This window comes from Hypanus sabinus, chromosome 9 (assembly GCF_030144855.1).
Source record: "Hypanus sabinus isolate sHypSab1 chromosome 9, sHypSab1.hap1, whole genome shotgun sequence".
In the NCBI taxonomy this organism is placed as follows: Eukaryota; Metazoa; Chordata; class Chondrichthyes; order Myliobatiformes; family Dasyatidae; genus Hypanus; species Hypanus sabinus.
This window is the reverse complement of record NC_082714.1, coordinates 136,265,454-136,288,405: the sequence shown is the minus strand read 5'-3', so window position 1 is coordinate 136,288,405 and position 22,952 is coordinate 136,265,454. Positions and strand designations below refer to the sequence as shown.

At 40.0% G+C, this 22,952-nt stretch overlaps 1 protein-coding gene across 5 annotated transcripts in view; it reads left to right on the top strand.

The window, feature by feature from the left end:
• The window catches only part of LOC132399839 (peroxidasin homolog), a 234,550-nt gene that overhangs the window by 154,363 nt on the left and 57,235 nt on the right, over positions 1-22,952 (top strand). For all 5 annotated transcript variants that reach the window (XM_059980655.1, XM_059980654.1, XM_059980656.1 and 2 more), the window contains exons 8-10: positions 246-363; positions 6,421-6,590; positions 9,584-9,856. In XM_059980655.1, coding sequence (XP_059836638.1) covers positions 246-363; positions 6,421-6,590; positions 9,584-9,856 — 561 coding nt within the window. The remainder of the gene's footprint in view (positions 1-245; positions 364-6,420; positions 6,591-9,583; positions 9,857-22,952) is intronic.

Sequence of the window (22,952 nt, the reverse complement as noted above, 5' to 3'; positions counted from 1 at the left end):
GCAAGATGCCTACAAAGGGTTTAAGTGCATGTGGTAACACGGCCAATGTCAGGGATTGATGGTTCAGATTCATAAGGGAAGATTAGTTATTTTAGGCAGGAGTGATTATGGAATGCCAGTTATTTCCATGTACACAACCTTAGCACAGGACTAATTAGTGTCAATCTTTAAAATAATTTCTGTTATTTTTCCTGCTTGGGGGAGAAAAAGCAATTTGAACTCACTGTTGCCCTTACTTCCTATAGAAAGGCCTCGTATTACTTCTGAGCCACAGGATGTAGACGTGACACTGGGAAATACAGTTTACTTCACCTGCCGGGCAGAGGGCAATCCGAAACCCAACATCATCTGGTTGCACAATAAGTGAGTACCCAGGGGAGAAAATCTGACACAACCGTGGAGTTATTACAAATATTGAGAAAAAGTTATAAATCACCTCCTGTAAAGAATGCTTAAAATTATAGTAATTACAAAATGTTTCAGAAATACGTCAATGCAATTTAACAAAAAATGGCATTGTGCATTTGAAAATTGGCCTAATATGATGTAGAAGAATGTTGGCTTCATTTCTAAGTATGTCAGGGTCCACTAGGAAATTGAACCCCTGATCCCTTAGGAGAATTTTCACTTTGAAATTTTCTCCAGATGGCATCTTGAGCAGTACAACACCTAAAATTAGTCCCCAGCATGATCTTTAGCCTCACTTACCTGACAAACAAAAGGCGTATTTATTCACAGAACAATGGGTCTTTACTAATATTGTTTCTTCAGAAGTGTGGCTTGAGCTACATTCCTTGTCCTCACTGACATTATGCCTTCCTATGACCTTAACTCTAAACATGTGACCTTTGTAACTTGATTGCTTTGGCCATGGAGGTCAGAATCATGGTCGCTCTCCAGTTCATAGCCTCAGCATCATTCCAGGTTGCTATTGTTGATGTCTACTTTATCTCACAGTTTGCTGCTCAGTCTTCTGATAGGAAAGATCTCCCAAGCTCCATACACAAACAGAGAAGATTCTTTCCATTTTTCTTTCAGCCCACAGGAAGGAACCAAGCAAGTGCAGACACTATACCCACCTTTCATTTCCCCATTTCTGGATTGTGTTCATGTAGTATTAGTTCTTCAGTGACCTCCTTGATGTCATACTGCCTGGAGCATCAGGCCTTAGCCTGACCAATCAAAATGCACTTGTTTTACAAAGAGCGTGCCTCCGAAAGGTCCCGTTCCTCACTGGCCTGTTCAATTACATCTAACTATGAGGGAAAATTCTCTTACTTTCTTTCCATCATTCTAGCAACCATTCATTCAAGAGCAACACTTTTCTATAGCTGGAATAGTGTTGCTTGTATTTTGATATGCCCACTAATGGGCTTGGAGGCTAGATCAGAGCTGGCAGGCTAAATGTTGGCAAATAGAATAAAACTTGTAACAAGTCAGTGGAGAACGCTGAGCTGAAAATAATAAAGTAGACGTCATACATGAAGTTCTGTGAATCTCACAAACATAAATCTTGATTTTCATGGGACTTTCAAAAAAACCCCAACACTTCCTCTGCTACATTGATGCTGCTTCATGCACCCACACAGAGCTCATCAATTTTGTCAACTTTGCCTCCAACCTCCACCCTGCCCTTAAATGCACTTGATCCATTTCAGACACCTCCCCCCTCCCTTTCTTGAACTCTCTGTCTCCATCTCTGGAGACAAACAGTCTATCAACATCTTTTATAAACCTACCAATTCCCATGGTTATCTTGACTATACCTCTTCCCACCCTGCCTCCTGGAAAAATGCTATTCTATTTGCTCATTCTCTTCATCTCCACTGCACCTGTTCCCAGGATGCACTTTCCTTTCCAGACTTCAAAGATGCAATCCTTCTTTAAAGAACGAAGATCTCCTGTATCTGCAGCTACATCTCCTCCATTTCCTGTACATCTGCACTCACCCAATTTTCCTACCATCTTGACAGTGATAGAGTTTCTCTTGTCATTACCAACCATCCTTTAAGCCTCTGCATCCAACAACACACACGAACTGCTGGAGGAACTCAGCAGGCCAGGCAGCATCTATGGAAAAGAGTGAACATCAACATTTTGGGCCGAGACTCTTCATCAGGTCATCCAACACATCATTTTGCGCAGCTTATGCCATCTCCAAAAGGATCCTACCACCAAATTTATCTTTACCTTCCCTCCTCTCTCCATTTTCTGCAGTGATCGCTACTTCCCTGATTCTTTTGTCCATTTGTCCCTCTCCACTAATGTCCCTCCTGGCATGTAAGCCTACTAGTGACCAAACTGCTACTCTAGCTGCCAAAAACAGAATTCCCAGTGGCCAAACATATTAATTCTGATTCCTATTCCCTTTCCGATATGTCAGTCCATGGCCTCATCTTTTGCCACATTGAGGCCACCTTTCCCTTTCTCCTGTGGTCCACTCTCCTCTCCTATCAGATTCCTCTCTCTCCAGCCGTTTACCTTTCCTACCCACCTAGCTTCACCCATATTACCATCTAGCTATCTTACTTCCTCGCTCCCCAACTTTTTATTCTGTCATCTTTCCCCTTCCTTTCCAGTCCTGAAGAGGGATCTCAGCCCGAAACATCAATTGTTTATTCATTTCTGCAGAAGCTGCCTAATTTACTGTTTCTCCAGCATTTTGCGTGTGTTGCTTTCAAAAACAGTATTAAGATTGCTCTCAATACTGTATTAACACAACTAAAAGTTGCCAAAGCTGCTCCTACTCTCATGCGTCGGATCAATAATTGATGTTATCATTCTACCTAGTGGTTGGTCTTTCATTTACTGTAGATCTCAATGGGATGAATTTCTTTCTGAACCATAAAGACAATGCCCCTTTCATTGTAATTTGGAAGATTCCATCAGGTGTATTAGACCTTCTAAAACTGCAAACTCTGAACAACTGCATATTTCATTGTTGCAAGAAAAGTAGAAGTTATATTAAATTAGCAAAATATATATGGGATGAGTGAGTAGATCGCATGGATCAGGAATAAATATCACACAGATTTGAAAATTCTGATTCAAGATTGGCCAAAGATAAGGTAAGGTGGGGTTCAATAGTTTTGCAAAGTGTTCTAGAGCATTTGTCCTACTACACTGGACAACAAAGATTTTGCTTCCTGAATACTTTTTGGTGTTTCTTATGGATTTTGGGCAGTTGATCATTAAAATCACCGTGAAATTTCCCAGTCACAGACCATTTTTTGAAATCAGCAATATCTGTGATTTCAAACCATAATTCCACTCAATTAAAATGTTGCCCACAACGTTAGCTGAAAAGTTTTCTATCTTATCAGGGCATGCTTAGGCAGGGTGGGACGGGTTTTAGAAAGGCTATAAATTTCCATGCGGGAATTCGATATTTGAGACAGATGTTTCCCAGAGTTACTGATGCAAAGATTTTAGGAAGGCGGTTTTGTTGGTCCATAAATCAACAAGCCATCAATGACAGGCAATTCGAAGATTTTCTAGCGGGACCGAAGAAAATTGCATGGAAGGCATTCGAGGATGTTGTTGAAAGTTTTCTTGGCAACTACAGAGCACCAAACTACGTGTAGCTGATGGACAACATGCTTCAAGCACACAAAACCATGAAGTGCAGCACGTCACTAAGGATTCACTTTCTGCATTCCCATTTCAACTTCTTCCCTGCAAATCTTGGCACTGTCAGTGATGAGCATGGTGAAAGGTTTCGCTGGGAAATTGCGGTCAGGGAGAAATGGTTTCAGGGTAACTGGAATCCATCAGAGCTGGCTGATTATTGTTGGACATTTAAGCAAGAAGTCTCAGACGCTGAGTACAAATGAAAATCATCTAAAAACCACTTTTAGCAGAGTTGAATTATTGCAAAACGTCAGCGCTGTTAGGCAATTAAACACGTTATATTCAATAAAAGTTAATTTCTTGTTTCTCTAAATTCCTACGTGATACAAGTAGTCTGAAATTAGATTCGTGTTCAGCTTCAAGCAGTCTGTCATACACAAAAATAATTTCTAAGGACGCAACACCTTCAGAAAAATTTGTTGTCCAGTGATTTGGCACATACGGCATGCTGTTGTTAGCACACCAGAGAATACAAATTGGGGCATTAGTTTTGAGAAAGTTGAAGTGTTAGGGAGAGGAGGAAGAGAGCAATGTTTTCAAAATGGAAAAAGATATTTTTTGTTGCAATGAAAGGATTTTGATTTTGAAGCATACATTCAAAGATTCTAACATTTTGGTCAATCAGAACAATGGGGTCACAGCAAAGTCCATCTCAAGTATGCTGATGCAACTGGAACCAGCTGGTTGTTTACAGAGCTCCTTATTGCAGCAAGTTTTACAAAAGTTAATCTGGAGGATTTTCTGTCTGATTCATATTAAGAAATAGCTGTTTTCAGTAAAGTGTGCTAAGGAGGTACACAATGCTGTTTTAAACAGTGCTATTGGTCTGAAACAACTGCTCCAGTCAATAATTTTAAATGGCTATCAGTTCCTTAGAATTATTAAAAATGCTCTTCAATTTATAGCAACTTTGGATTTTTTTACCTCTTTCATTTTTTATTTGGATGCTCTTATAAACAAGCAAATGTGTTGTAGAAATTTCACTTAATGATATCATTGTTACAAATTCAACAACTGCAAAAAGGCAAGCCAACACACATCTCACATACGTCTGTTTCTCTTTGAGTTAGTACTGCAGATTATTTGATCATTTAATTGTGAAATAATTTGTTATTTATTAGATCTTGCTGTGAGCATTTTGCTTGCCATGTTTACCCAAGCAACAGCCTAATTATTACATTTTAATTAGATGCAAATTGCTCTGACCATCCTGAGAGACATAAGGTGCTAAAAATTTCAGATAGTAAAAGAGGCAACAGTTGCTAAGCGACTCCTTTGGTTAATTTATTTACCCTACTTGTCTTTTTGAACCATGTAATTGCCTATAAAATTAGATTTCAGTGATAAGTAGTTAATTATTTTTGAGCCAACAGAAAATTGGATTTCAATGCAAAATGTTCCAAAGAAAGAATTTCCATTTACACAATATGTTTGAGAGGTGGTGCAGTCCTTCCGCTGTTTACACTGGGTTTTGTGTGTTCCAGCGGATGACTCAAGATTCTAAATGCCATCTGTAAATGCTCCTGCTCTATTTTGTATGATCATGGGTGAGAGATTCTCTTGAGTTGGTGAAGACGTTACAAAGTAGTTTTGAGAAAGAATTTGTTTCATTTCCTCTGTCCAACTGTAATCTTGATATAATCTTACAGAAAGTACTCCCTGATACCTGTTACCTGTCTGATCTGAGTAGGGTAAAGCTCTCGCCAGAGCTCATAGTGTAGCAGAAAGTTTATTATGAAATAATTAACACTACCACTGTTGTAATGTTAAAAAAAACTAACTATATTATCAGAACTATAACAAGAAAGCACAAAGGAATTATATGATAAAAAAGTTAAAAACTATAATAAAGTGCACTGTGTTGCTTCAGCTTTTGTACTCTAACAATCTATAACAAATGTAAATTCAACTCTTATGTAATTAGCTCTAACTCTGGACACAACTCAATCCGTGTCTGGACAGGTTAACCAAAACTCAGTGCAGATTATTTACAAAGCCTGCTCAAATTTCCCCCAAACCCCTGTTTTTATAATAAAAAAAAAGTTCATTGATTGACACAACCCCTTCACGTTCTGATGGGTCCTTCTGTGCCTAATTTATTCCTCACAAGGGCATGTACCCCAAACTAATTATTCCAATTTTTAGTGAAGAGTTATTCTGGGTTTACTAAACCCTTGAAAAATACCTACTCTGCTGAAATTCTGTGGAGAAAGTGGATAATGTAATTTGTATCCTTGGGTACAGCTTGACTGTAAGTGGAAAAGGGCTTTCCCTCGCAGCATGGTAAATACCTCACATTGACCTTTCTGTATGAATAAGTAGATTTTCCCTTTAGGACAGTCGGTAATATTTCCTCAGAATTACTTCTTTTTGGAATATGCAGGATCTGGTTGGCTATAGAATTTAAACTCAAATAAGCAAGCTTTGTTAACGTAGACTGCAACTAAATTAATGTAATTAATTTTTATATTTGGTCAACTTTCCCAAATATTTTATCATTTATTTTCCATGTCTGGGAATTTCTGGGAAGGCCAGCACTTTTGACCATTGCTAAGCGTAATAGACTTCTTGAAGTACTGAAGTCGATCAGTGAAAATATGTTGTTTGGTATGAATATCCAGGATTTAGACTCAGAGATGATGAAGAGGATTAATTTGGTCCCAAGTTAAGATGGTTTGTTCCCAAGTTAGATAACTTGTTCCCATGCTCTTCTTGCCTGAATCCCAACTGGTTATAAGATTTATGACAAAACAAGTTTTCATGTTGGTTCATCATTTCCTTTTTCACCAGTAATGAGATCGATATGAAAGATGATCATCGTGTGAACCTATTAGAAGATGGCACGCTGATGATTCAGGACATAAAAGAGTCAGACCAGGGTGCCTATCAGTGCATGGCCAAAAATGTCGCAGGAGAGGTCAAGACAAATGAAGTGATCCTTCGGTATTTTGGCACGCCATGTAAGGATTCAAAAAAGAATTATTACAACCAAGAGTGTACTTTATTTATTTGCTGTAGTTGGGGGGTTATTTTTGAATTGTACAAGTGTTCCCAGAGGAGACTCAAGAGGTGCAGATGCTAGAATCTGGATCAGTAAACAATCTGAGCATTGTAGAGTTATACAGCACGTAAACAGGTCCTTTGGCGCTATTGGTCCATACAAACCAGGATGCCCCATCCAAGCTAGTCCCATTTGTCAGCATTTAGCCCATGACCTTCTAAACCTTTCCTATCCATGTCTCTGTCCAACTGCCTTCCAAATTTTGTTCTTGTATCTGCCTCAATTTGTTCCTATGACAACTCATTCCACATATACCATTTACACAATTTGTGTAAAACAAATGCTGCCCCTCAAGTACCTATTAAATCTTTCCCCTCTCACCTTAAGCTTATGCCCTCTAGCTCTTGATTCCCCAGCCATGGGAGAAAGACTGAGTATATTCACCCAAAATAGAGATAGTACAGAGGAGATTTACTAGAATGTTCCTGGGTTTCAGCACCTAAGTTACAGAGAAAGGTTGAACAAGTTAGGTCTTTATGCTTTGGAGCGTAGAAGGTTGAGGGGGGTCTTGATAGAGGTATTTAAAATTATGAGGGGGATAGATAGAGTTGACATGGATAGGCTTTTTCCATTGAGAGTAGGGGAGACTCAAACCAGAGGACATGAGTTGAGAGTTAAGGGGCAAAAGTTTAGGGGTAACATGAGGGGAAACTTCTTTACTCAGAGAGTGGTAGCTGTGTGGAATGAGCTTCCAGTAGAAGTGGTAGAGGCAGGTTCGATTTTGTCATTTAAAAAAAAATTGGATAGGTATTTGGACAGGAAAGGAATGGAGGGTCATGGGCTGAGTGTAGGTAGGTGGGACTAGGTGAGAGTAAGCATTCTGCACAGACTAAAAGGGCTGAGATGGCCTGTTTCCATGCTGTAATTGTTATATCATTATATGGTTATCAAAACTGCACATGATTGTATTCACCTCTGTAAGATCACTTCTTAGTCTCTGTACTCCATGTCCTAGCCTGTTCAACCTCTCACTATAACTCAGAATCAGATTCAGCTTTAATATCACCAACAGTATGTCACAAAACGCAGTTCTCAATTCAATTAATACAGAGTTGCGACCCAAAATGTTGACAATTCCTTTCGTTCCATAGATGCTGCTTGACCGACTGAGTTCCTCCAGCTGTTAGTTTTTGTGTCAGTGCTAGCTTGTCAAGTGGAATTGACAGAAATAATTTCTCCTTTTCTCTGAATCCTTTCAAATTCTTCCTTTTCCTTCATGGTTGTACAATTTTCTAATAAATTTCTGCCTCAGTAGCCATTTTATATGACTTTTTATAACAACCAAAGGGGTATCTTTAATGGAAACTTTCCCTTTGTTGTTCTAATCTGAAATACCAGATTCTCTGTATAAGTTAAAAGATTATACTATAAAAGCTTATTTAAAGAAAATAGTTAACAATCTGTGGCATTGATTTGCAGTGTAAGTTTCTCATTGTTTCGCAGCTGTCATAAAAATAAGTGCTTAATATCAGAAAAGATAATGCTTATAAAATAATATATTTAAATAGATGTTGCCTTTAAAATAACATTGCTGATTCCATTCTGTCAGTAGTTGCTTTCGACAAGTTTGCTTTGCTCCATCTGCTTGAGAAGCTATTGCTGACAGAATTGATTGTTGAGTTAGCTGCTGTGAGATCATTTGTGTTAGGCTCAAGCTGTGAGAGAATATGGAATAGAAATCATGATTCAGTACTATTAAATTATAAACAGATATTTTATCAAAAATTGCTCTAGAAAGTTTTAAAAAAACACTATTTCTTGTGGTGAAGCATTACCGTTTATAACCTTTGAATATAGGTGCATTAGTAAGCCAGACATTTACAAAGATTTAGAACATTTAGTCACATCTTAAATTGCACTCAGCTCTCTATTCAGACTTTCATGGTTTTTTAATGATTAATGAAGTGAATTTTAAGTTGACAGGATTTAATATTAAAACATAAAATGTCTACTACTAAATTAGCAGTTTTGCAATTATTACTCAACTGTATTTTTCCCATCTTTAATTACATCATATGGTGTTTAATCAACAGTTTCAGTATATTTAATTTTAGTGAAATGTGTGATATCCATTAGAGCTGTGCAAGAAGACATGTAATGTACCAGAATTGCATAACAATCTATGTTACATTTTTTTAAATATGTTGAGGCCAAAACATTCCACTGCTGAATCTTGTGTCCACACCTTTTTGCAATAATGCTTATTGCTGTAGATGGTGTGATGAAAAGGTTTAACTAATGCAAATAGCAACTTCATCAATTAAAGTCAAATCCTCGTCAAAAGTGGGAGCAAAATATCTCTCTTCTGTGTGGATAGGGATATAGGTTTTTTAAAATTGCAATCTATTCTAACTTTAGTTATATTTTGTTGGCCTGTTTATCATTTGAAATATTAATACAATTCTCTATTATTAAGAAAATATTGAACTAATAGATAAAGGAGATGACTTCAATTTTCTTAATCAAAGTTATAGCCTTGTAAATAGTTTTCCAAAATCTAATCCCGTGCTGAAATATTCAATTTCTGCTGTTTTGGGCTGTAGGCTTTTCTTTTTGTGTGTACCCCAATCTTTTTTCTCTTCACCCCTTCCCTATCTCTCCCTCATTTTTTGTTATTGCTTCTTCCTTCCCATACAGTATATTATCTTTCATATTCTGCCTGATGCCAGTGAGTTCCATAGTCTAGTGTACAATTTACCTGATAACCTATATGACATAACAGATTACTTCAACACATATTTAGAATTTAGGCATAATTCCATCAATATAATGAATTATCCTGTATAGAATTTAGTTCCAAAATATATCAGCACATTCAATGATTGATAAGTAAGAACAACTTAGTTCATGGCAGATTTGTCAAGATATTCAATCTGACTTATATTTTTCCAGCAAAGCCTACTTTTGTGATTCAGCCTCAAAACACCGAGGTATTGGTCGGGGAAAGCGTTACACTTGAATGTAGTGTCTCGGGCCATCCTCAACCTCGCATCATCTGGACCAAGGGTAATAACACCCCAATTCCTGATGACCTAAGGTACACCATCACTTCCTCCGGTGGACTTTTCATGCAGAACGTCACATTTGAAGATCAAGGGCAGTACAACTGTAATGCAAGCAACACTGAAGGTTCCATCCAGGCTGTGGCCCACATCATTGTACAAGGTACATAATAAATTGGTATTGGTTCAGCTAAATAGCATAATTCCGCTCCTGTGTCTTAGGGTGTTAACAGTGATTATTAATATACTTTAAGTACAATTTACAGGTTTCAACGAAGAGTAGATAATTCTTAGTATGATAAATATTTTGTGAAAGCTATATCAAAAAATTCTAATAAATATAATTGTCTTGACTTTTTAACCAGCTGTACTTTAGAACAGAGTTTCACAGCGTGTGGTCCACAGACCCCATGGTTAAAGGTAGCATAAAAAAGATTGGGAATCCCTGCTCTACAAGATAAATGTACTTCAGTAGCACATAAATTCTGTAGTTGTCAATAGGTTTCAATAGGTCAGAGAAATGTATACAATATACATCCTGAAATTCTTTTTCTTTGCAAACATCCACAAAAACAGAGGAGTGCCCCAAAGAATGAATGGCAGTTAAATGTTGGAACCCCAAGCCCCGCCCAGCTCCCCCCTCCCATGCCCAAGCAGCAGCAAGGCAATGATTCCCCCCCCCCCACCAGTAAAAAAGCATCGGCACCCTCCACCGAGCACTCAAGCATGCAGCAAAGTATCAATAAAGACACAGACTTGCAGTAGCTAATCGTTCACCTGGTAATATGACTTACCACACCCCTCTCTCTCCCTAAAACAGGAAAAAGAAGTGTCCCTGTTTCACAATGAGAGGGGACGCATAACAAACAACTCACCTATTTATGATGTTAAAAATCCGTTCCATCGCTTTTTCTGAGCTCTGCGCCCAGAGGGTAGGCCCCGGAAATGTTCAGGTCTCTGGACACAGCCCATGGCAGCTAACCCGCTGCTCCTGGTGTTCCATGTTCTCCCGCGGTGCCTTAGTCAAAGGCACCGGCCTAGAATCAACCCATCTCCAGAGCCACGAAAATCTGGCATCCTAAAGGTGTGCTAGCATTCCGTACCACGTCATTGGGATATCAAAAAGCGGCCAGTTGTGAGGCCCTGAAAACGGGTCCCATTCCTGCGAAGAACTGAAATCAGAGTGTAACTCCAGGTCAGGGCCTTCAAAAGAACCTTGAAAAGGAAAAGAACGAGTAAGCAAAAGAATCACTGTTTGGTGCCACCATAACTTCACTCCGCCTCTATTAAAAAATAATCAAGCAGTGGATGGGGTTAAGCATTGAAAATAGCAGTTGCCATAGCAACATTAGTGAGTAGACTTAACATTTTAATACAACATAACATGAAATCAGGAAGTGCTGGAAAAACTCAGTATGCCAGGCCATATCTGTGGGAAGAGAAACAGAATTAATGTTTTAAGCGAAAGACACTTTGTCAGAACTGAGAGGAGAGAAAAAAAAGCTTGTTAAGATGCAGGCAAAGTAGAGGTGAGGTGTCTCTGACTGGGTAAATCCAGGGTGAAGCTGTAAACAAGTTTATCGGAACAATGAATTCAATGGAGCAGTGAGAGAGTGAGAAATTAGGAATGTAAAGAATGTGAGAATTGTAAAATACAGAGCAGGATGGCATACCCAGCAGGTCAGAATCAGAATCATCACTGACCTCTATGTCATGAAATTTGTTGTTTTGTAAGGCAAAGACATAAAAAATACTATAAATTACAAAATAAATACAGAATCAGAATAAGGATATTATCACCGGCATGTGTCGTGAAATTTGTTAACTTAGCAGCAACCGTTCAATGCAATGCATAATAATAATAATAATAATAATAATAATAATAATAAAATTAATAAATAAATTATAGTATATGTATAATGATATATTAAAAATCGTGCAAAAACAGAAATAATATATATTTTAAAAATGAGGTAGTGTTCATGGGATCTCAATGTCCATTTGGGAATTGGATGGCAGAGGGGAAGAAGCTGTTGCTGAATCACTGAGTGTGTGCCTTTAGGCTTCTGTACTTCCTACCTGATGGTAACAGTGAGAAAAGGGCATGCCCTGGGTGCTGGAGGTCCTTAATAATGGATGCTGCTTTTCTGAGACACTGCTCCCTGAAGATATCCTGGGTACTTTGTAGGAGCTGACTAAATTTACAACCCTCTGCAGCTTCTTTTGGTCCTTTACAGTACCACCCCCCCCCCCCCCCTGTACCAGACAGTGATGCAGCCTGTCAGGATGTTCTCCATGGTACATCTATGGATGTTTTTGAGTGTTTTTGTTGACATATCACATCTCTTCAAACTCCTAATGTAGTATAGACTCGGTCTCGCTTTCTTTGTAGCTGTATCAATATGTTGGGACTAAATTAGGTCCTCGGAGATCTTGATACCCAGGAACTTGAAACTGCTCACTGTCTCCACTTCTGATCCCTCTATGAGGATTGATATGTGCTCTTTCATCTTATCCTTCCTGAAGTCCACAATCAACTCTTTTTGTCTTACTGACATTGAGTGCAAAGTTGTTGCTGTGACATCTCTCCACTAGTTGGCATATCTCGCTCCTGTACGCCATCTTGACTCCTTCTGAGATTCTACCAAAATCAACAAATTTATAGATGATATTTGAGCTATGCCTAGCCACACAGTCATGGAAATAGGGAGAGTAGAGCAGAGGGCTAAGCACTCATCCCTGAGATGCACCAGTGTTGATCGTCAGCAAGGAGGAGATATTATCACCAATCTGCGCAGACTGTGGTCTTCTGGTTAGGAAGTCGAGGATCCAATTGAAGAGAGAGGCACAGAGGCCCAGGTTCTGTAATTTCTTAATCAGATTTGTGGGAATGATGGTATTAAATGCTGAGCTATAGTCAATGAACAGCATCCTGACATAGGTGTTTGTGTTGTCCAGGTGTTCTAAAGCCATGTGAACATCCATTGAGATTGCGTCTGCTGTTGACCTATTATGGCGATAGGCAAGTTGCACTGGATCCAGGTCTTGCTGACGCAGGAATTCAGTCTAGACCAACCTCTCAAAGCATTTCATCACTGTCGATGTGAGTGCTACCGGGCAATTGTCATTAAGGCAGCTCACATTATTCTTCTTAGGCACTGGTATAATTGTTGCCTTTTTGAAATAAGTGGAACTTACACCCATAGCAGTGAGAGGTTGAAAATGCCCTTGAATACTCCCACTACTTGGTTGGCACAAGTTTTCAGAGCCTTACCAGGTACTCTGTTGGGACCTTCCGCCTTGCGAGTGTTCTCCTTAAAGACAGCTTAATGTCGGCCTCTGAGACAGAGATCACAGGGTCACCGAGTACAGCAGGGATCTTTACAGCTGTAGTTATATTATCCCTATCAAAGCAAGCATTGAAGGCATTGAACTCATCTGATAGTGAAGCATCGCTGCCATTCATGCTATTGGGTTTCGCATTGAAGGAAGTAATGTCTTACAAACCCCACCAGAGTTGTTGTACATCCAATGTTGCCCCCAACCTCTTTCAAAATTGTCTCTTTGCCCTTGAAAGAGCCTTCCGCAAGTCATACCTGGTTTTCTGGTACGTACCTGAGTCGCCAGCCTTGAATGCCACAGATCTAGCCTTCAGCAGACGATGTACCTCCTGGTTCATCCACTGCTTTTGGTTTGGGAATGTACAGTAAGTCTGTGGGCACACACTCATCCACACAGGTTTTAATGAAGTTGGTAACAACTGCAGCATACTTATCCAGATTCAAAAATGAATTCCTGTATATATATTTGCAAATAAAGGAGCATAACGAAGTAGCATTTATGTGTGCCTAGAACATTCAGAAATCTAATGTGGAGAGGAGGCAGTTGTTCCTAAGTTGTTGACTGAGAGCAGGTCCTGGATGGTGAGGGTCTTTAGTGATGGATGATGCCTCCTTGAGGTAGTGCCTCTTGAAGGTTGTGCCTGTGATAGAGCCCTCTGCATCCTCTTACATCCTTGTGTATTGGAGCTTCCATATCAGGTTGTGGTGCCGCCCGTCAGAATGCTCTCCAGCATATATCTCCTCAAATTCTTAATGGAATAAAGGCATAGTCATGACTTTTTTATGATTGTATCATTGTGTCAGGTCTAAGACAAGATCGTCAGAGGTGCTGACACCCAGGAATCTGAAGCATCTCACCTTTTTCACTGCTGACCACTCTGGTTCTGCAGGTGGCTTGGCATGTCCACAGCCAAAGGAAAAAAGAAGATAGAAATGAAAAAAAAAATACAAACAAGCTAGCTAATATCACAAAGAGACAACTGGTACAGATAGAAAGCTCAAATTACCTGAAGCTGCATAATTCATTATTAATTCTAGTATGTTATATAGTACCCAAACAGAAAATGGGCTCCTGTGTTGGGCCTCATTGTAATAGTGGAGGCTGTGACAGACCAATAGGTCAGAGTGGGGTCGAAATGAGAATTAAAAAGAGCAGGCAATAGGTTGTCCCTATGGACTGAATGCATTTGCTCTTTAATGTGATCGCCCAGTCTGTGCTTGTTTTCTCCACTGTAAAGAACATACAGCATAGAAATTTACAGCACATTACAGGCCCTTCGGCCCACAATGTTGTGCCAACCACGTAACCTACTCCAGAAACTGTCTAGAATTTCCCGAGCACATAGCCCTCTATTTCTCTAAGCTCCACGTACCTATCTAAAAGGCTCTTAAAAGACCCTATTGTATCCACTTCCACCACCACCACCGGCAGTGCATTCCACATACCCAACACTCTCTGTGTGAAAAACTTACCCCTGATATCCCCTCGCTACCTATTTCCAAGCACCTTAAAATTGTGCCCTCTTGTGTTAGCAATTTCAGCCCTGGGAAAAAGCCTTTGGCTTCCCACACGATCAATGCCTCTTATCATCTTATACACCTCTTTAAGGTCTCCTCTCATCCTCCATCGTTCCATGGAGAAAAGGCCAAGTACACTAAACCTATTCCCATAAGGTGCACCCTCCAATCCAGGCGATATCCTTGTAAATCTCCTCTGTACTCTCTCTATAGTTTCCACATCCTTCCTGTAGTGAGGTAACTAGAACTGAACACAGTACTCCAAGTGGGGTCTGACCAGTCTTATACAGCTGTAACAATAAAGCTATGTGTAGCTGTAAAGATCACATTGTGAACACAATGCGGTATGCTACATTGATACGTGGAAATTAAATCATTGCTTTACCTGGAAAGACTGTATTGATCCATAGATGGTGGCAAAGGAAGAGGTAACGGGTGAAATGGCCTCTAACATTTTGCAGTTCCTTTTGATTTTCATGTGTATGTATCTTCTCTTTCTTACAAATGGCATCCATCCATTTGTTTGAATAGGTAGAGAAATCGATCAGTTTTTTGACAGTAAGAAGTCAAGTCTTATTCTTTAACCAATTATTTATTCTAACCCTATATTTACATTTCAATAATTATTGGTAAACTCCAAGAAACATTATTTGTACACAATAGTAATGACATCAGTGGTTAAATATTGCCAATCTGAAATTAAAACAGTAATTGTAAACAGCGAAATGAACTGATATTACAGGTTAGTACTTTTTTTTCCATATTACACTTCAATTCTCATTTAACTTTTTGCAAAGGTAGTTGATGAGATTGTGTGTGAATTTAATCATCCAAACAGTTAAAGACTTTTAAAAAAAGTATTTGCTGTTTGATTTATTCCAAGTGCTGGGATGTTCTTAATTAAGCTCAGCCTCTTTGCTGTTTAGTAGCTTTAGCCTGCCTGGAAAACATATTATTTTTCTGTATACACATTACACCATCTGTCCTCTAGCATGTTGTAACACAAATAAATCAACAAATTCAAACATCTAGCCCTTCAACCAAGTGTTGACTTGGGGAAAAGCTCTCCAATTAGTAATCTGTAAACTGAGTTACTATGACATGTTGACATACACTCACTCTCCTCTCTGGGATAACTCTCTCAGATGGAACTTCCCCTAACACTTTCTTTTCAGTAATCTTTCACATGTAGGCCTGTCTCAGTTCCCTCGGTGACTGCTGGATTTTAATGAACAGTGAGAGCTAAATTAGAGAGAACATCTCCCACAGGAAACACACCACTTGGTAACAATCTTTACGATAATGCAAAAGGAAGATAAGGAAATACAGTAACAGGAGAGGTAAATCATAGGCAGCAGAGATTCTGCAGGGGCTGGAAATCCAGAGCAACATGCAAAATACTGGAGGAACTCAGCAAGTCAGGCAGCACCTATGGAGGAACATTGTCTCATTTTTTAACTGCATTGCATTTGTGGTTTCTAAATGACAATAAACTGAATCTGAATATGAATCTGAATCTGAATCTGAAATAGTCGACATTGCAGGCCAAGACTCTTCATTAGGACTGGACAGGAGAGGTGTTACTTTGTTATTCTGAGCATCCATGAATTGAAACCTATTTAAAATCACATACTGTCAAGTAATCCTCATGAAAATCCATTAATTTATTTACTCACATTTGGCCTATTTAAAAATGGAGATTTAAGATTAATTTCTTCTCTAAGTTGAGCTTCTTTAGAATTTTGGCCCCCAAAAAGCTGTGGCAGCTGAGTCATTAGATTTGTTCAAGGCAGAGATGGACAGTCGTCTAAACTACAAGGGAGTCAGGGGATATGGGAAGAGAACAAGAAGATGCTATTAAGACCTGGATTGGATAGGCTATGATCTTATTAAACATAAAGACCAGCTTTATTTGTCACGTGTACATCAAAGCATGCAGTGAAATGTGTTAGTTGCATCAAAGCAAATCAGCCTGAATTTGTTACCACGCTTCCAGCACAACATAGCATGTCCACAAATTACTAACGTTAAGCTGTATGACTTTGGAATGAGGGAGTAAATCAGAGTACCCAGAGGAAACCTACGTGGTCACAGGAGAAAGTACAAACTCCTTACAGACTGTGGAGGAATCAACCCCAGTCTTACAGCTAGCACTGTAGGACAGGATGTTAACCACTGCATTACCCTGCTGCCCTTACTAAATGGCAGAACACCCTCAAGATGCTAACTGGCCTATTTATGTTCTTGGGAATTTTATCTTATGGTGTTTCTAGGTTGAGACAAAGTAGAAAGACATAATTAACATATTGAAAGTAGGTGTGCTTGATTGGACCACACCAGTATCTTTCTTACAAGCTGCTTTATCAGCTGAAGGTGCAGATATCCTTGGTAGAATATCCCTTGCCAGGTATTTCCATGAGCTATACCAGACAGTGTTTGTAAGTTAGCATCTGTGGCTTGCCACAGCGGGAGAAAGTAACATCTGGTCGTGTTTTTATTGCTGGATCCTGTGCATGCACCTTTCCCGCTGACCTTGGAGTGCTAGATGCTGATGCCTGCCAAGTGGCCCCACTAATGATCCAGCACTTTCACTGAAAATTTACCAAAACTAAATTGTGAGGAATGAGAACTAAAAGTGCCAGCAAGTATACTCATTGCTTTGACATGTGGCATCAGAGAGGGGTTACATCACACACCTGTGTTTATTACTTCAATCTGCAGAAATTGCAGATTTTTGCCTGTTTGAACCTTTGCAGTAACAAGAGGTGATTGATCAAGCCTTTGTACTAATAAACCAGATCTGTACAGTACAGCGATAATGTGCATTGCTTTTCAGTGACTCATTTCCTACTGTGTAAGGAAATTGCAATGAATCAGAATCCAAATCAAGTTTAATGTCACCGGCATATGTCATGAAATTTGTTGACTTTGCGGCAGCAGTACAATGCAATACCTAGAAATAGAGAAAAACATCTGTGAACTGCAATAAAAATAAGTATATTTTATTTTTTATTTTAAGTAAGTAGTGCAAAAATAGAAATAAAAAAGTAGTGAGGTAGCATTCATGGGTTCAATGTCCATTCAGAAATCAGATGGCAGTGGGGAAGAAGCTGTTTCTGAATCATTGAGTTTGTGCCTTCAGGCTTGTGTACCTTCTTCCTGACGGTAGTATTGAAAACAAGGCGTGTCCTGGGTGAAGAGGGTCCTTAATGATGATTGCCACCTTTTTGAGGCATCACTCCTTGAAGATGCCCTGGATACTGTGGAGGCTGGTGCCCATGATGGAACTGACTAAGCTTGTAACTTTTTGCAGCTTGTTTCGATCTTGTGCAGTAGCCCCCACCCCATACCAGACAGTTATGCAGCCAGTTGGAATGTTCTCCATGGTTATTTATTTATTGGGTTACATCGTGGACTAGGCCCTTCCATCACTTTGAACCACACCATACAACAACCCCCGATTTAATCCTGCCGAATCACTGGAAAATTTACAATAACCAATTAACCTACTGACCAATGTGTCTTTGGAGATTGGAAATTCCGGTTCCTTAGTGACCATATTACTATCTTTGGAACAGAGATGGTCTGCCCAGTCCTCCTATTCAGGTTCTATTCCTCTGGTGCATTCCTGATAGCCTCAGTTTCCAGCAAAAACACGCAAGTTCCTTTCCTGAGAAATTAGGCTGCTGAGTTCTGTTTTTGAGTCACAAAAAAGCAAGTGGCAGTGGAAATCTGGGACTGGATTTGTGTGGCATGTTGTGTGATTTTTTTTTTTGCAGGTCCCTTCTGTCTGAAGTACTGATGCACAGAGGACCCTAAGTTTGTGTAATGAGATCCAGTGATGTGCAGTGTATAACTGGATTGCATTTCAGGATTTTTCAGTGGTGTTTGACTGTATTGTAGGGTAAGGTAATGGGTGACAGATGAGACATATTGGTCAGAATAGAAACTGTTCTACATAATTCACAAACACAGCCACTGAGTGTGAATTCAGTGTATGGCAACTGTTTTGGGGGTTTTGTTAATAATGGAAGTAAAAGGCTGCTTTTATTAAGCACATAAAACAACTCTTGCACATTTTATTCAGAAAATCCTACAGTATCATGTGGGATACTATTGCTGAAAGTTTCTTTCACACTGCCTGTGAGCCAAGAATTACTAGGGGCTTGGCTGAGCCAGTGCTTTTCTGGCTTGGGAACTAGTCAGGTAGATTTACTTTAAGAGTGATACTTACCTGACTCTCCCTCAGATCAACAGGCCCTGATCCTGCTCAATAGAGAGTAACACACTTGGTCTGCACACTCAGGCTCATGACTCCATTCACAATCTGTGAGACTAGCTTTGCCTCACCTCCTTGGATCACTAAAATGCATTCTGCCACCACCAATTGCACTCACAAATAATTATTTTAACCAATACCTCTTCACCCAAATTCAATCTTCTGTGACTTGTATGTCATCCATGATTTCAAAACTTAAGCTGACTTCAGCTCACTCTGCAAGGAAAAGGAAGTCCTTTGTCAGGCAAGACCTGTTCAACTGCTCCAAGCTGACTATCTCACTGCCTTTAAAGGCATCTACTAATTTTTCAGTTTTTGTACTTCAATTGTACCTTTTGTACACAAACTTGCATGGTACTTATTGTCCAAGCTTTTCATAATTTAAAACACTTTGAATGTAACCCATCTCAAAAGTATTTTTCAGCAACCTTCAGACACACCATGTATATAATTTCCTTAGCTTCCAGGACATGACCCCAACACCCTACTCTGTTGTACTGTCAATGGCTGCATGTTGATGCACCATCAATAACTCACACTGAGACGTAAGGCGAGATATCGGCTTTTATTGACTGGAAGAAGGAACCAGGAGTGAGTGTCCATCATACTATGTCCTGGAGACTGAGGCCGAGCGTCAGGCCTCAGATCGCCTTTATACAGGGGCTTGTGGGAGGAGCCACAGGAGCAGTCAGCAGGGGGCGTGTCCAGACAGACACATAGTTCACCACACATGTCAATTCTGAAAAGCGACCAAGAGAAATAAATGCAACACCACGGATGTGATTCCACTAAAAGCAACATTGACCTTTCTAGATTTATATGTCATATCCCTTGCTATGAGTTCATCTCTGGCTCACGTTTTGTGAAGGACCAACGTTCGAAATGGTCTGCAGCAATATGTTGTGATCATCTTCATCCAGTAGGTGGAAAATGATCAAAACCTGTTTTGGATGTTCCCACATCTATATTTACTCGGGAGACATGAGAAAGAGGAGATGGAAAATTCCTGTCTGGAAATCCAAAAGTTCGCTTTGATGATCTATAGCTGAACAGATATGAAATTAATAGAGATGAAATAGAGTGTTTAATGCCTTTATAGATATAAAAAATGGACAGAGATTAAATTAAATTTTTATATTGAAAAGTGAGGGAAGATATTTCTTAGAATCAAGCGATAATGCTTTGGCGTATGGTTATTTGAGCAGTGATTGGAAATATTCCCAGCTATAGTATGGAATATTAACTGAGGAACTGTCTATCACATTCTGTTAAAGTGACCACAGGATCTGACCCTGTAATGTTTATTGCCTTTAGATTGGGCAGAAGCATTTAAGGCTCAGCATGATATTAGTGATGGCTATAAATATTTCAATGACCTGCAGAACAATCCAGGCTCTTTCTGTAGTGATGACATCCTTCGAAACTGCTCAAGCAACTTTAAGTGTCTGGATATTGAACAAACATATTGGCCTAAAAAGACACTACTGGGATTTCTTTTAGTTACATTACAGGTATGATTGTAGTGAAAACAGTGTGTGTAGAAGGACAGATCAGTTAGTTTTGGCTGTGTTTCTGGATGGTAAAAGGAAGCTCCAGCTAGAAGAGGTGAAAATTTCACCACAATATTAATATTAAAAGTCAATCTTTGTGCTTTTTCCAACATTGGTTCTTTTTTTATACTTCTGGGGGGCCTAGGGGCAACTCAAGTTTCAGCAGTACTCTCAATGGATACGATTAAATATTCTGTTTCAGCCTGATACAGCTGAAATCACAAGTGCTTCCAAGGTCAGTACAGACAACAAAGATGTCTTAATGCATTTAAATGAACTATCACTGCTTAAAACTGATGGAAACAGTTCTGACTGTGGTTGGAAGCGCACACGGAAGAAGCTGTTGATCGGGTTTACAAGTGTGTTTAAGGAAATGGGGTTTTATACTCCCGATACCGATTATCTTGTTGGCAAGCATGCAGTCTCTGGTGAATAAAATCGATTATCTCAGAGCTAGGGTTCTGAATAAGGGGGACGTTAGGACCGTGTGTGTCCTTTGTTTCACGGAATCCTGGTTAACTCCTTCTGTACCGGATGCAGCGATTCAGATCGACAGGTTTACTATACACCATCAGGATAGATCTATGGAGTCTCTCAAAAGCAGAGGTGGAGGAGTATGCCTCATGATCAACTCTGCTTGGTGCACAAATATATCAGTGCTGTCCCATTCCTGCTCACCAGACCTGGAATATCTGGCAGTTAAGTGTTGTCCTTTTTACTGACCATGGGAGTTCTCCAAGGTTACTTTAGTAGCAGTATACATCCCACCTCGGTCAATGTTAATCAGGCTTTGGATGATATGAGCAATGGGATCAACATGCATGAAACAACGTACCCTAAAGCCTTCACCATTATTTTGGGCGATTTTAACCAGGCCGGTCTGAAAAAACCACTAAGCAATTCCCAGCAACGGGTCACTTGCAATACCAGAGGAAACAACACACTGGACCATTGCTACACCACCATCAAGAATGCCTACCGTGCTACTCCACACCCTCACTTCGGGAAGTCTGATTACCTTGCTGTACTTCTACTTCCTGAGTTTAGGCAGAGACTGAAGGCTACAGCATCACTAGTGAGGACCAAGAAGATATGGACAAGGGGAGCATGGGAGCACCTACAGGACTGTTTGAATTGGTGGATTGGACTGTATTCAGTGATTGATCTTCGAATCTGGATGAGTATGCTGCAGTTGTTACCAACTTCATTAAAACCTGTGTGGATGAGTGTGTGCCCACGAAGACTTACTGCACATTCCCAAACCAAAAGCCGTGGATGAACCAGGAGGTACATCATCTGTTGAAGGCTAGATCTGTGGCAATCAAGACTGACGACCCAGACCTGTACCAGAAACCAGGTATGATCTGCGGACGGCTATTTCAAGGGTGAAGAGACAATTTCAAATGAGGTTTGAGGTGACATCAGATGCACTACAACTCTTGCAGTGCTTGCAAGACATTACTACAAAGCGAAACCCAATTGTGTGAATGGCAGCAATGATTCACTACCAGATGAACTCAACGCCTTCTATGCCCACTTTGAAAGGGAGAATATAACTACAGCTGTGACGATCCCTGCTGCACCTGATGACCCTGTGATCTCTGTCTCAGAGGCTGATGTTAGGCTGTCGTTAAAGAGGATGAACCCTTGCAAGCAGAAGGTCCCGATGGAGTACCTGGTAAGGCTCTGAAGACCTGTGCCAACCAACTGGTGGGAATATTCAAGGACATTTTCAACCTCTCACTGCTAGGGGTGTAAGTTCCCACTTGCTTCAAAAGACAACAATTATACCAGTGTTAAAGAAGAATAACGTGAGCTGCCTTAATGACTATTGCCCGGTAGCACTCACATTGACAGTGATGAAATGCTTTGAGTGATTGGTCATGACTAGACTGAACTCCTGCCTCAGCAAGGACCTGGACCCGATGCAGTTTTTCTATCACCACAATAAGTCCACAGCAGATGCAATCTCAATGGCTTTTCACGCGGCTTTAGACCACCTGGACAACACAGTCACCTATGTCAGGATGCTGTTCATCGACTATACCTCAGCATTCAATGCTGTCATTCCCACAGTCCTGATTGTGTGTTGCAGAACCTGTCGCTCTGTACCTCCCTCTACAACTGGATCCTTGACTTCCTAACTAGAAGACCACAATCTGTGCGGATTGGTGATAACATATCCTCCTCGCTGACAATCAAACTGGTGCACCTCAGGGGTGTGTTTTTAACCCACTGCTCTACTCTCTATATACACAAGACTGTGTAGCTGACATACCTCAAATACCATCTATAAATTTGCTGACAATACAACCATTGTTGGTAGAATCTCAGGTGATGACGAGAGGGTGTACAGGAGTGAGATATGTCAACTAGCGGAGTGGTACTGCAGCAAGAACCTGGCACTCAGCATTAGTAGGACGAAAGAGCTGATTGTGGACTTCAGGAAGGGTAAGACGAAGGAACACGTACCAATCCTCCAAGAGGGATCAGAAGTGGAGAGAGTGAGCAGCTTCAAGTTCCTGGGTGTCAAGGTATCTGAGGATCTAACCTGGTCCCAACATATTGATG